The sequence below is a fragment of the Malus domestica genome, chromosome 09 (genome assembly GCF_042453785.1).
Source record: "Malus domestica chromosome 09, GDT2T_hap1".
Lineage (NCBI taxonomy): Eukaryota > Viridiplantae > Streptophyta > Magnoliopsida > Rosales > Rosaceae > Malus > Malus domestica.
This window is the reverse complement of record NC_091669.1, coordinates 29,284,876-29,299,064: the sequence shown is the minus strand read 5'-3', so window position 1 is coordinate 29,299,064 and position 14,189 is coordinate 29,284,876. Positions and strand designations below refer to the sequence as shown.

At 39.6% G+C, this 14,189-nt stretch overlaps 1 protein-coding gene and 1 long non-coding RNA gene across 2 annotated transcripts; one reads left to right on the top strand and one right to left on the bottom strand.

Moving 5' to 3' along the window:
* Positions 1 to 604: 604 nt before the first annotated feature.
* On the top strand, positions 605 to 3,048 carry LOC103444418 (anaphase-promoting complex subunit 13-like). The gene is made up of 4 exons (XM_008383342.4): positions 605 to 779; positions 1,580 to 1,720; positions 1,835 to 1,888; positions 2,859 to 3,048. Exons 2-4 carry the CDS (start codon positions 1,645 to 1,647, stop codon positions 2,948 to 2,950), a joined length of 222 nt encoding a protein of 73 aa, XP_008381564.3. The 5' UTR covers positions 605 to 779; positions 1,580 to 1,644; the 3' UTR covers positions 2,951 to 3,048.
* A 108-nt stretch (positions 3,049 to 3,156) lies between these two features.
* On the bottom strand, positions 3,157 to 4,151 carry LOC114827038 (uncharacterized). The gene is made up of 2 exons (XR_011571551.1): positions 3,936 to 4,151; positions 3,157 to 3,853 (listed from the first exon to the last, which is right to left on the bottom strand). It is a non-coding gene; the product is annotated as an uncharacterized lncRNA (long non-coding RNA).
* Positions 4,152 to 14,189: the final 10,038 nt, after the last annotated feature.

Genomic DNA, 14,189 nt, shown 5'->3' with positions numbered 1-14,189 from the left:
AATAAAATTTAGATATAAGTTTTAAATATTTTTATCATCTGAAGCAGTCACATGTACTTAATGGTGGAACCAGCATGAGATCATTAATTGTCCTTGATCCCAACAACTTCAAAAATTCATGCATATTTGGTTGAATATTATATTTGATCCCTATAAACAGCTAAAGCAAAACTAAATTACAACATTTTCCTCCTATTTCTTCTATTTTCATATATTATATTTGTCTTTCTTTTCTCTTTTGTTGTATGAAATACTTTAATTGAAAAGTCTTAATAGTCTCCAACATTATTCCACAGTATCTTACATCCACTATCGACAAGTCTCTACAAATAATGGTAGATGTTGACATATGTTAATAGTAATTGGCAGGTGTCTACTAGGTACTTGACAAAATGGCCCAGTAAAATTTTTTTGGTTGATATTATGGCCTCATTACTTGAAAATCCTAACTACGTTACTGATGTACTCCACCTCGTAATCAGTATTTTACCGACTTGAAAAAATAAGTTACATGACACGAATATTATGTTATGTGGAGTAAGGTGCTAATAAGTTAAGTCATTCTTTAAATAGACTTGATACCGGTTCACTATTAAAATTGTGAACCGAACTAAAAAGATAAATATGTGGTTCAGTTCGGTTTTCAAAAGATAACCAAACCATCCGGACCTAATTAATTTTGGCCGGGCTTTTGCTCCGTTCTTGTCAGTTTCTGGTTGCACCGAGTCGTCGGGTCGCCCTCGTCCCCTTCTCCGTTCTTCTCAGTTCGGACTTCTGAGGTGGGTTCTCTACTTCTTTCTCAGTGGTTGCCTTGATGTATGTTATGTGTGATATGGGTTAATTGTTAACAGTTTTTTTATTAAGTTGATTGCTTTGATTTTTATAATTAATTGCTTTCTGGTTTCTCTAAATCTAATGCTTTGATAATTGCTTGTTAGTTGGTTGCAATTTGTGTTAATTTCTTACTACTCCTGATGAACTTTAGTTTGAGTTAACAATATTTGCCGTTGACGAGGGCAATGAGAGGACTCATGTTTAGTTATGTTGGTTGGGAACTTAGTACTTTGATATTCTGTTATGTACTTCGGATTTGAATCTTTGATCGAAGTGGCATATTTTTATTATTCTTCTTTCAATTAGTTTTCTCGATTCGCTGTTTCGCTCTACCTGAAGAGAGGCCATGATCTGATCCATAATGTCGAGATAAGTACATTTCCATTGCCATGAAAATGATACAAAAAACATAAAGTTCAGAAACTTATGTTCAACTTAACATGAATTACTGAATGCGGTCACTGTTTTTGTGTGCGGTCTTTTCATTTGTTTAAAATAGCAAATGTTGCAGTGTTACGCTACTCTTTAGTTCGTTATGGTATGAACTATGAAGTTGCTGCTTATAGTTAGATGTCATTAGGTTGAGTTCATTTGAGATACTGTCACCTGGTCTTAGAGATTGCTTCTGTAACATAAGCATGTTATGGTAGAGTTATGTTTTTCTCGATAGTTTAATACACCGGTCCTACCCAATGTGAATGCCTGTGTTTTTACTAATGTGTTAGTTCATGTTGCTCTTTTGTAGATATACCGATAACAGTAACTGAACAAAAATTCTGGATTGGATTTTGCATTGCGTATAAAGCAAACATGGTTGAGTTGAACCCGGGTATACTAATAGATATTGTGGGTGAAGAATGGATGAGAAACACTCTTCCTGATGACGGTAGCATTTGCCTTCCCCCTTTTATGTGTCCCGACAAATGCATACATTGAAGAAGTTATCATCACATTATTTGTTGTTGGTCAATTGTTAAAATAGTCTTTTTGTTGTTTGCAGAGCTTCCCCTACCACCAGTGCTTGTTGTACAGACTGATGACACTGCAGATTCAAGTACGTCTTTTTATTCTTTAGGAAAAAAATTTCACCCACCGTGCCAGTTTTTCCATGGAGACGAAAATTATGGTTGGATGCTCTAACTTTCACACTATTGCATTTTGTGAGCCTTTCCATTAAACTCTCTTTTCACCCTTTCTCTCTTCTGTACACTCTTGCCAACAACGTTTTGCATAGACTTAAGAAAGGGGTTTCACTGGTCTCGGAATTGGTTAGACGATGACAGGATGGTATTTACATTTTCACCTTTTTAGCAATAGATTGTGTAGGCTTTCCTGCTATGAAAATGTGCCATTTTATACCTCTTTGGGAACAGATCCAAAGCATGGAGAGCAGAAGCAAGAGAGCTTAAGTCCGAATTAGAATAAAACAAGCCTTATTCTATCCCCCCCCCCGAGATTTGAAGATCAAAACTAAATGACATTCACATCCTCCATTTCTGTTTTCTGAACTCTTTAAAGCCCTAGTTTTTCAGGTACAAGGAATCTGATACGTCTTTGTGATGCAGACCACCGTTGGGTAATTAGAGGGTGTGGTTGCTGATTTGTGCAGACATGGATCCATTATTGAAATTCTAATGGTTAAGGGGTGTGATTAGCTAAGGATTTCGGTAGGCGATAGTCAAAGCCTTTTTGAATTTTCAATAAATTAACGAGTGAGGATTTTGAAAGATGTTTACGAACTATTAGGCAGCTATTTCTCTGCTTGTTTGTCTGAAATGTTTTGGAAGAGCATCAGTATATCCTACCATACTTTGGTATCATTAATTTGCTGTGGTAAATATAATTCTACTGATGTGCCGCCACTATAAGAGCGAAAGATGGGGTAAATTCTATGGAAGGGGAGGGATTTTTGGAGCTCAGGCACAATATTTGTTTGGACTGTTTTGTTTATTTGTTTCTTAAGTTTTCTTGTGGAAAAATATTATTCGTACTGATCTCTTTTTCATTATTTCTGGATTGATCAGATCAAGAGACTCAACAAGTTGATGCGGATGGTTGGCATGATCTTGCATTACCTTCCAGTGATTTTTCTTCTTCTTTTGGCAATGCTTCTTGAAATGAATTGGATTGTTGTCTTAATGTGATCTTCTAACATGAAGCTGATCATGTGCAACACTCTAATCTGCATTAGTTATAAGTAGATTTTGCATATTATTAAGTTTTTAATTTATCCGCCAACGCATTTTGGCATTCGCCATATTTTCATGGTTGTTGGAACATACCCAAACCCCCGAAAAGCTCGGGGTTTCTGAAAATTGCATGTTTATCAATCAGAGCTTGGTTAACAGGTTTGATGGAAAAGCAACAACTTACACTCCGGTGCAAAAACATTTACATCGACATTGAATTAGAATTACTTGCGATCGAATAACGAATCCTTATTGCTCATCTCGGGCTGTTGATCGAATAACGAATACATCAGCAATTCCTCGTGATTCCGTTTTCAATTTTCACCGGAGGTATTGTCCGTGGCGGAGAACTTGTTCTTAATACGAAACCTCAAAAGCATCGGCGGGCAAATGATCAGAAGACGGCATTGCTTCTTTCTCTCCAGATTTAGTCCAAGAACCAGTTATCCTCAGGGCCATATAATTTGCTTTCCTTTTTGTACCTCTAAGCAAGTTACTCTCAGACGCTTTCAGCTTTCTGTTTTCTTCCAACTCGAGAGCCTTCTCTTCTTTCGGCACATTTTCTTCGCGCACATTGGATTTCTCAGGCAAGTTCTGAACCTCGAGTAGCGACTGATCCCCGATTCTCAGCTCCTCCAGCAGCAACCTTGCAAATGGGTTATCAAGAAGCATGATCTCGGGCTCCTTTTCGCCAATTGGTGCAGTGTCTTTCAATTCCATGGGAAGAAACTTTCAGGACTATCTTCTTGATTTGCCTTTCTTCTTGGTTTCTTGCTTTCTTCTCTAAACTTGAAGACCTGTGAACAAAAATGTACTGCCTGCTCCGTGTTCTAACAGAGTTGAGATTGTTTTTGTAAGTAGTTTAATCGACAAACTATTGGAGGGAAAATAAACTGACTGATCGATACATACACTTACCCAACGCCGTGATCTTCAAAGTTGTCCTTCTACTCTCTTTCAGAAGATTGAATGCACAACTAACAATAGGTTTTCGTTCGATAAAAACCATGTCAATTTATATAGACGATCAATCCATATGTTTCTGCTATTAGAATTCGTGTTGAAAAGCAAAATAGTCTCCTTGTCAAACTATAAGTGGTAAAACCGTTTCATACATTAAGCACAATTTCATTTGAATTAGGATATGTATTTATCTTTTCATAAGACTTTAAAACTAATGGGAACTCTAATTGCCGACCTAATTTGAACTCTAATAGCCTAAATGCCTTAGACTTATGCTCATACTATAATAGTACGTGTCATTGGTCCATTATAACTCATACATCAATATTATATAAGATATTTTGGCAGAAACACAATTAATAATTAAGTTGATGTTCGGTGCAACCGGCAACTATTTCTTCATAAAATGGGCCATTGTTTCTTCATAAATTTTTGGTTATGAAGATTTAGTTGTCAGTGCTAGCAAATTTCAACTTAATAATGATACTACCATTGACTTAAACTTTAACTTAATTATGATGCTGTCACCGTCTCTTGTGCTTATAGTTATAAGTTCATTAGATTTTTTGGATTAAATTAAACTAAGTAGTGACTGAAACCCTACTCATACATAGTTTAAGTTTTATCATATATTCATATATAAATGCATAATATATTCAAGGTACTAACGAAACTTAAAAATAATAACTCCATAAATCATATATTCATATATAAATGCATAATATATTCAAAAATATCATAGGAATTTCATATGCAAAGTTTTCACATAATATTAAACTCACTCACCGCCCCTTAAAACAATGGCCTAATAGTATTACTTTTCACTTGTAAGTGAGAGTCATTAAATTCATATCTCGTAAATGACAAGTCCAATGCTAATTTATTCTTCATTTGTTAGTGTAAATATATTGTTGTAGGCCACTAGTAATACTCAACGCATGTAAATCGAGATGCCGAGATGCTTAAGTAGTATCGACAACACTAGGATTAAACACACAACTAAACTTCGAAACTCTATTGCAATTGACACGTGAACATGTGGTAAGGTGCCATCTACACACAAATCAAGGCACATGTTGCAGAGGACGACACACTCACTGTGATGAGCCCACCAAACTCCCTTAAGTCTCTAAACACCAATGTAAATTGGGTGCATTTTTGCTCACCACCCTACTTATTATCATTGGATGAGTTTAAATTTTAAATTTGTATCTACCCACTACACAGAGCTTAAAATTTAAACTCATCTAACGGTAATGAATAGACTAGTGAACATCATGATCACAATAGGGTGGAGAACTCATCTCTTTAATGCCTCACAATAGGCTAATCATCAAAGATAATCCTCGGTGTAAAACTTACGTTGTATCATATTTTCAAAGAGCTACATCAGTGATTAGGCTCTTGTTGCTGTAGATCTGTAGCAGTCTTTTTTGGATTCAATCACACCCCTTGTCAAAACCCCTCTCCATTTGTCTACTCTTTTTAGAAGGAGGAAAAATAGGTTGGAAAGACTTAAAGATGGCTCTGGTGTTTGGAAGGAAGGTAGGAGGATCTGAAAGTTGTGGTGGTTGATTATTTCAAAGAGTTGTTCACTGATAGAAGTTATAATAAGTTTTCATGAATTTGCCCATTTTCCTTTCGTTGTTGGAGGATGAAGTTAGAGATCTTAATGCTCAAGTTGATAATTCTGCAATCACGGATTTTTTGTTTGCTATTGGCCCCCTTAAAGCTCCTGGCATTGATGGGTTTCATGCCCTCTTCTTTCAGCCTTGCTAGAATGAATGTGCCAATGATGTCACCGCTTCTGTTCAGCATTGTTTTCAGCATAACAAAATTCCTCCTAGTATGAATGAAATGCTTATCACTTTATTACCCAAAGTCCTGAATCCAATTTCTATGAATCAAATTAGGCCCATCAGTTTATGTACTACAATGTATAAAGTAGTTTCCAAATTTTTTGTTTGCAAACTGTGGCCTCTAATAGAGAAGATTATTAGCCCAAATCAAGTCAGTTTTGTTCCCGATCGTCATATAACAGATAATATTATGATGGCTTAGGAAGTTCTGCATAAGTTTAAGCTTGCTAAAGGAAAAAATGGTTTCTTGGCTTGTAAAATTGATTTGTCTAAAACTTATGACAAATTATCATGGGATTTCATTGCTTATGTTCTTTATGAAATTGGTATTGATGGAAGCTTACTCCAACTCATCTTGAGCTTTATAAGTTTTGTCAACTTCAGAGCTATCGTTAATAGCGAAATTTCTTATGCTTTTCAACCAGGTTGTGGTATAAGACAAGGAGATCCTCTTTCTCCTTATCTTTTTATTATTTGCATGGAGAAGCTAAGTCATTTAATTACCTATGAAGTTAATAAGAAAACATGGAAACCTGTCAAAGTGTCAAGTGGAGGTCCTGATATTTCCCACCCGTTTTTTGCAGGTGATCTTCTTGTTTTTACTAAAGCTATTGTTACACAAGCAAAGATTGTCAAGTCCTGCATTGATAAGTTATGTGCCTTTTCCAATGAATTAGTTAATTTTGAGAAGTCAAAGCTTTTTGTTTCTCCGAATACTGGGAGAAAAGTGGCTCGTAAAATCAGCAGGATATGTGGCTCAAATGTAGCTAGCTCGCTTGGGACATATCTTGGGAATTCCTTTATTGCATAAAAGAATCAATAAAGCAACCTATCAATATGTTGTAGATAAAGTTCAGATGAAGTTGTCTTCTTGGAATAGTAAAATGCTTTCTATGGCAGGTAGGCTTACTTTAATTAAGTCTGTTGCTTCTGCTATACCAGTCTATACTATGCAAATTGCTAGCATTCCTATCAATATTTGTGATTCTCTTGATAAAATCAATAGAAACTTTCTTTGGCGTAATGTGGATGATAGAGCCAAACCTTACCTTGTGAGTTGGAACAAAGTTAGTTCTATGATTAAAGGGGGTCTTGGCATTAAAAAACAAATCAGATGAATAGGGCCCTTCTTGCTAAATCAGGTTGGAGGTTACTGAATAAGGACAATGGTTTATGGGCTAATATGTGTAGAAAAAAGTATCTCAAACATGGTGAGGCTGATCTTTTTAAATTTAAAGTATGGAAGCGTGATTCTTCTTCTTGGAGGAATATTACTCATGGTGTTGAGACCTTACATAAAGGCCTTAAATGGAGAATTTGAAATGGTCAAAATACAAATTTCTGGTCTAATATTTGGGTTGGAAATGATACCTTGATTAATTATGTTCTGCCTTCAGTTCATGGTTTTGATCCAAATTTAAAAGTTGCAGACTTCTCTGAGAATGGGTCTTGGAATGTTGATAAGTTAAGTCTTATGATTCCTCCCTAAGTTATAAAGAACATTCTTTGAATTCTAGTTGTTTTGTCCTGTGATGGCAATGACTCAATGATCTGGAGTGGCACCAATAATGTAGAGTTCAGTGTGAAAAGTGGCTATCTTATGAATTTTCCAAGCCAAGAATTTGCTGACAGTTCTTAGGATTTCATTTGGAAAATCAAGTTGCCTCATAAAATTGAATGCTTTCTTTGGATTTTGTCTCATGGTAAGCTGCTGACTAATGAGCAACATTTTAAAAGACACATGTCTAGCAACACTTTTTGTCAGATTTATAGTTATGCAGTGGAGAATATGTCGCATGTTTTCTCAAGCTGTCATGCTTCTATATGGGTCTAGAGAAATATTTATGTTCCACATCATCTTCATTGGAACCAATTTGATTCATTCCTTGGTTGTGTGGAGGCAAATTTAAAATGCAATGATCTGCATGAGCTTGGGTTACCTTGGAATCTTGTTTTTGCTGTAGCCTTATGGTTCATATGGAAGTGGAGGTGTTGTGCTATATTTTGTCCTAATTTTATTAAACCTCTTGATCTAAAGAAATGCATCTTGGAGTATTCTACTAAATGGCTCAAAGCTAATGTTAGCATCTCTAGTAAACACAACTCTATGCAGGTTCTCTTAGCTTGGGTTCCTCCTCTGTCTGGGACTTTTAAGTTAAATGTGGATGGTGCTTGGGGTGATTGGAAGTGAATGACTAATTAGAGACTGGCATGGTAACTGGATCACTAGTTTTATTGCTAAAAAATGAGTTGGGAAAGTCCTCCATGCTGAGCTTTGGGCTTTGTTTTATGGGTTGAAGATAACTAAAGCTACACAATTTCTCTCATCTTATTGTGGAGGTTGATTATGCTTTCGTGGTTTCTCTCATTCATGGTTCACCTAGCCTTATTAATCATCATCTCTATGGTTTTGTCTCGGAGTGCAAAAGTTTGATCATAGAGAATTGGTGTTGTAATGTGCAACATGTTCATAGAAAGCATAATTTTGCAGCTGATGGGTTAGCCAAATTAAATTTAAATAGCGAGATGGAGTTTCAAGAGCTTGTAGAGCCTCCTCCTTGTTTAGTTCAAACTCTTTTGGATGACTGCTCTGGAGTTGCTATAACTAATTTAGTTGTTTCTTAGTGTTTTCTTTTTCTTTTTTCATGTTTTCGAAGAAAAAAAAGAATTATCAAAGTTTAATTATCTCACATTTATTGCATGTTTGTTCATTTTTATTTATTTTGTTTGTACCATACTTGACCAATCCCGAAACTACTGAGCACCGGTCAATGTTATACCGTCAAGGACCCAGAAGAGTTTCCCTCCAACCAGGAGGCCAATCACAGCGCGTCACGTGTCGACATCAGAAGCCAATCATAGCGCGACACGTGTCAACACCAGAAGCCAATCATAACACGATACGTGTCAATGTCAGAATGAAACTAGAAACTCTCTTCTATAAATAGAGATCATTCTCTCACAATATTTCCTAATGTCATTTGTACTAAATCATTCACTAGTACTCATAAAAGGAGAGCTTGAACCTATGTACTTGTGTAAACCCTTCACAATTAATGAGAACTCTTCTACTCCATGGACATAGCCAATCTGGGTGAACCACGTTCATCTTGTGTTTGCTTCGCTGTCTCTATCCATTTACATATTTATCCACACTAGTGACCGGAGCAATCTAGCGAAGGTCACAAACTTAACACTTTCTGTTGTACCAAAGTCCTCACTGATTTTGAGCATCAACATTTGGCGCCGTCTGTGGGAACGACACTTATTCCCACTCTCTTCAGCTTTGTCAAGCTGGTTTCCACCATTCGTACACTCTCTTTTGAACAGGCATCCCTCTTCAACATGGGGAGCAAAGGAAGCCATAGCACACAGAATGACACCCCTCTTGCACCTAGTGCGAAGCAACGAAAGAATGAAGGAAAGAGGGTTGCTCTTCAAGCTAAAGTCGATGAGCTAGAAGCTCAAAATAACAAGATAGCAATGAAGAATGAGGTCCTTCAGGAGCAGTATGAGAAGCTCTTTAAGACGCTCCATGAAACTATGCGTACTCAAACACGTGAGCTGGTTGCCCTTGTGGACATCAACCATCATCTAGGTGCCTCCCAACACGGAGGGTCACCTTCCTTCGACATGGGTATCCCTGATTAAGAGCGAGCTAATCATCAAAATATTGATCAACATGAGACTTCTCTCAACCCAGCTGCTTCGACCTGAAGCAGGAGAACAAAGGAAGACAACTCCTTGCAGAAGGGTTGAAAGGATCGAAAGCCGTTTATCGTGACTGTCGAGACTTCCTAAAGCAACGTCGAGAGAATCCCCTCCACATATGCTCGAAGATCAATGACCCAAGGGTTTCTGAAAGACTTGGTCCCCTGCCACGACCCAGGCCAGCTGACAATCTAGGGAAGGAACAACATGTCCTAGAGGAACATGAAGGTACAAGAGACTCTAAGGTATTCTGACAGACTCGCCCTATAAGTCAGTACGGCGAGTCCAAGGAAAAATCACACGCCCTTGCTCAAACTTTCCTACTTCCAAGAGGCGATGGAGACTTACGAAAGAAAATCCCAGTGGTACATGACTCCACTTAAGACCCCCTTGTCCTACAGCTCCTTGAGGAAGTAAACAAGTTGAAGGCCAAATGTTAGGCCGAGATACCTGACTGGAACCAATCCAGGCCTGACCCTCTCACAAAGAGGATCCTTGACACCCCCCTTCAAGTGAAGACAAAACAAAAGCTTGGTTTACAACTCTATACTGGAAGGGAGGACCCAATTGAACACCTTAACCTCTTTGAGTCCACCATGGCATATCGGATGCACACCGACGAAGAGCGATGTCTTTTCTTCCCCTTCACCCTCTCTGGCGGAGCTCTAAACTGGTATTGTCGTCTTCCACCTGAGACAGTAGACTCATTTGAGGAATTGAGGAAACTGTTTGTCTTTCAACACATCTTCCAGACCGATCGTTTGCATTTTGCAGATGACTTGTACACTATTCACCAGAAGCCGGACGAGTCACTACGAGAGTATGCTGGTCGTTTCAGCCATGAGTATTCTCGCTGCGCTGAGGTAGATGATAAGACCGCCCTCAAGGCCTTCACGGCAGGCCTACGTGATTGTTTCTTCAAGTACATAATCAATGCCAACACTTGGAAGACTTACCCTGAGGTGATGGCACAGGTTTACAACCATGCCTCCGCTGAGGCAATGACATATCAAGGGAAACCCCCCACAACCACCCTTTATCAGCAAGTAAGGAGTGGAAGCCAAATCCAACCAAATGAGAAGACCTCGACCTTCCAAACGGCAGCGGTGCCTCTCCATGCCTTACTTAATACTTTGCCAAGTCAGCAGACATATTAATCTCAAGGCAAAAGGAAAGATTTCCATCCTAACCAGTCTTATTTTAGTAAAAGGAGTAAGGGACACTACCGCAATAACCAAGGGTATCGCAATGATAATCCCCGACCCTAGGCAGTCAACACAGTGGGTCAAGCACGTGTCAGGACAGCCCCTATCTTGAGGTATGAGGCATACACACCTTTGAACACCACATGCGTGGCCATTTACCCCAGCATAGCACACTTGATACCGAAGCCAAAACTGAGGCACCCGGATTACAAGCCCACGAAGAACACGGGCACGTTTTGCTGCTACCACGAGCATAACGGCCATGACGGCGAGAAGTGTATCACCCTTTGTGATCATATTGAAGCTTTGGCAGTGAAGGAAAAATTGATCAATTCCTCCTTCACCCTCCAAAGGGTAACCGTAACCAACGCCAGGTAAATGTGATAGATTCCATAAATGGTGGCATACCCATATCTAAATCTTCCAACAGGGCTATGAAAAATAGTGAATGAGCTTTAAGGTCTGGTCACCAAGTGTTTCACGTGGAAGACATCAGGGGAGGTAAGTATCAAAAGCCTAATTGGGATCCAATATGTTTCTACCCTGAGGAAGAAAGAGGTATCATTTACCCTCACAACGACCCACTGATCGTGGAAGCTCACATAGCCAACTTTGAAGTACGACGAATCCTGGTAGACACGGGGGCTTCGGTCAATATCATGTTTGCTGAAGCTTTCAGGGCACTTAATGTAGCTGAACACTTGCTCGACCGCTCGATTTCCCCTTTGATAAGCTTCTCCGGTGATATTGTGCAACCTTTGGGGAGCATACACTTACCTTTCACCATTGGTACAGGCCCTTACATAGCTACCATTACCACTAACTTCCTAGTGGTTGATTGCCCAACGGCATACAATGTCATCTTCGGACGCACAGACATCAATGATCTCAAGGCCATGGTATCCACACATATGTTGTTGATGAAATTTCCAACCCCCTATGGCAATGGTTACATCATAGGAGATCAACTTAGTGCACGATCATGTTACAACACTTCGGTCAAGCAACAGCACTTGCCTGTGCCCAAGGAAACCCTTTCTATACATGACCAAGTCATAAAGACCAGCCCAGATGAAGTCAACTTGGATCTTCATGGTGGCAACAGTCAACCCGACGATCTTCGAGATGACTTTTTCACCCAGCAAGCACAACCCGCTGAAGAGTTGGTGAAGGTCTCTATCTCAAAAGATTATCCGGATCGCATGGTGAAGATTGGTACCACTTTGTCACCACCCATTCGATTGGCATTGATCTCTTTTTTACAAGAGAACACTGAGGTCTTCGCTTGGTTATACGAGGACATGCTAGACATTTCTCCCGATATAATCTGTCATCGCTTAAGTATTGACCCCAAGACCAAGCCAGTGAGATAGAAGCGAAGATCTTATGATGCTGAACGGTACGAGGCAATGAAGGCAAAAATTAAAAAACTCAAAGGCATAAGCTTCGTCCGCGAAGTCAATTATCCAACGTGGGTAGCAAATGTTGTCCTTTTTAAGAAGAATCCAACCAAGGAAAGTCTCCTACTCCAAAAGGTCTTGTGGAGAATGTGTGTCGATTACACCAACCTAAACAAAGGATGCCCGAAAGATAGCTTTCCTCTTCCTCTCATAGACAGACTTATAGACTCTAGGCAGGGTGTGAACTCCTCAGCTTCATGAATGCTTACTCAGGATACAACCAAATCCTCATGAACCCTCCGGACCAAGAACACACAGCCTTCATTACTGACAGGGGACTATATTGCTATAACGTCATGCCCTTCGGCCTAAAGAATGCAGGAGCGACTTATCAGAGACTGGTCAATTCAATGTTCGCCGAACAGATTGGGAAGATCATGGAAGTTTACGTTGATGATATGTTAGTCAAGAGCAAACATGCTGACCAACATATCACCAACCTATCTGAAACTTTCACCATTCTGAAGAGGTATTGAATGAGGTTGAACCCCAACAAATGTGCCTTCGGCGTAGGCTCTGGCAAATTCTTAGGCTTCATGATAAGCCAACGAGGCATTGAGGCTAATCCCGAGAAGATCAAAGCAATCCTCGACATGAAGGAACCGGTAACTTTAAAAGACATCCAGAGCCTTACTGGCAAGGTGGCAGCCTTAACTAGGTTCATCTCTAAGGCCACCGATAGATGTGCTCATTTCTTCAAAGCACTTAATGGAAGTAAGAAGTACATTACCTGGACTGATTAATGTGTTAAGGCATTCAAGAACCTCAAAGACTACATGAGTAAAGCCCCTTTGCTCTCCAAACCTGAGGTTGGTGACACTCTCATTATCTATCTGTCGGTATCAGCTTCAGCAGTAAGTTTCGTTCTCATTCGAAATGATGGTAATGTCGAACGGCCTGTCTACTACGCAAGCAAGGCCTTACAAGATGTGAAGACATGATACTCCAACATTGAGAAATTGGCTTTAGCATTGGTCATGTCTGCTCGAAAACTTCGTCCTTACTTCCAAGCACACTTCATCATCGTGCTTACCAATCATCCTCTTCGACAAATACTCTAAAGTCCTGACACTTCCGGGCGAATGATCTAATGGGCAATAGCATTGGGTGGGTTTGACATCTCCTACCAACCAAAGCCAGCTGAGAAGGGCTAAGCAGTGGTAGACTTCATCGCCGACTTCATATATCCTGTTGACATTGTTTCTACGCCTAAAAAAGTGGTTTTATTACCCTCGAAAGCTCAGAAAATAGAACCAACAGCCCCAGCATGGAGTCTATATGTTAATGGCTCGTCCAATCAATAGGGTTGTAGAGCAGGACTAGTCCTTATGACCCCTGACAAAGTGGCGATGAAGTATGTTATTCGTTTCAAATTCAAGGCGTCGAACAATAAGGCCGAATATGAAGCCCTCCTAGCAGGCTTACGTTTGGCCAAACACCTTAGGGTTAAACGAATTGATATCTTCAGTGACTCCCAATTGGTAGTTAACCAGGTCACCAACAACTTTGACACTAAGGATAGCTCCATGATAGCATATCTGGCACAAACATAATTGTTGCTCAAGCACTTCCACTACCAGATCACCCAAATTCCTCGAGCGACAAACAGTCATGCAGATGCTTTGGCTCGCCTCGCCTCAGCGGTGGAAGACAAGATTGGGAGAAAATTTCAGGTCGAATTGTTGGCAGCACCAAACACCATGGCTGCGGAAGTGTGCAACTTACAACAAGGAGATAGTTGGATTACCCCGATTTATAGATTCCTTGCTCATGGCACCCTTCCAAATGACAAAGTCCAAGCTAAGCAGATTCGATACAAGGCTACCCGCTACTTGATCATTAATGACCAACTCTACAAGCGGGGTTTTAACCTACCATACCTAAGATGCCTTACGCCCGCAGAGGTGGAAACTGTCATTCGGGAAATACATGAAGGAGTCTGCAGAGATCATGCTGGATCTCGATCCC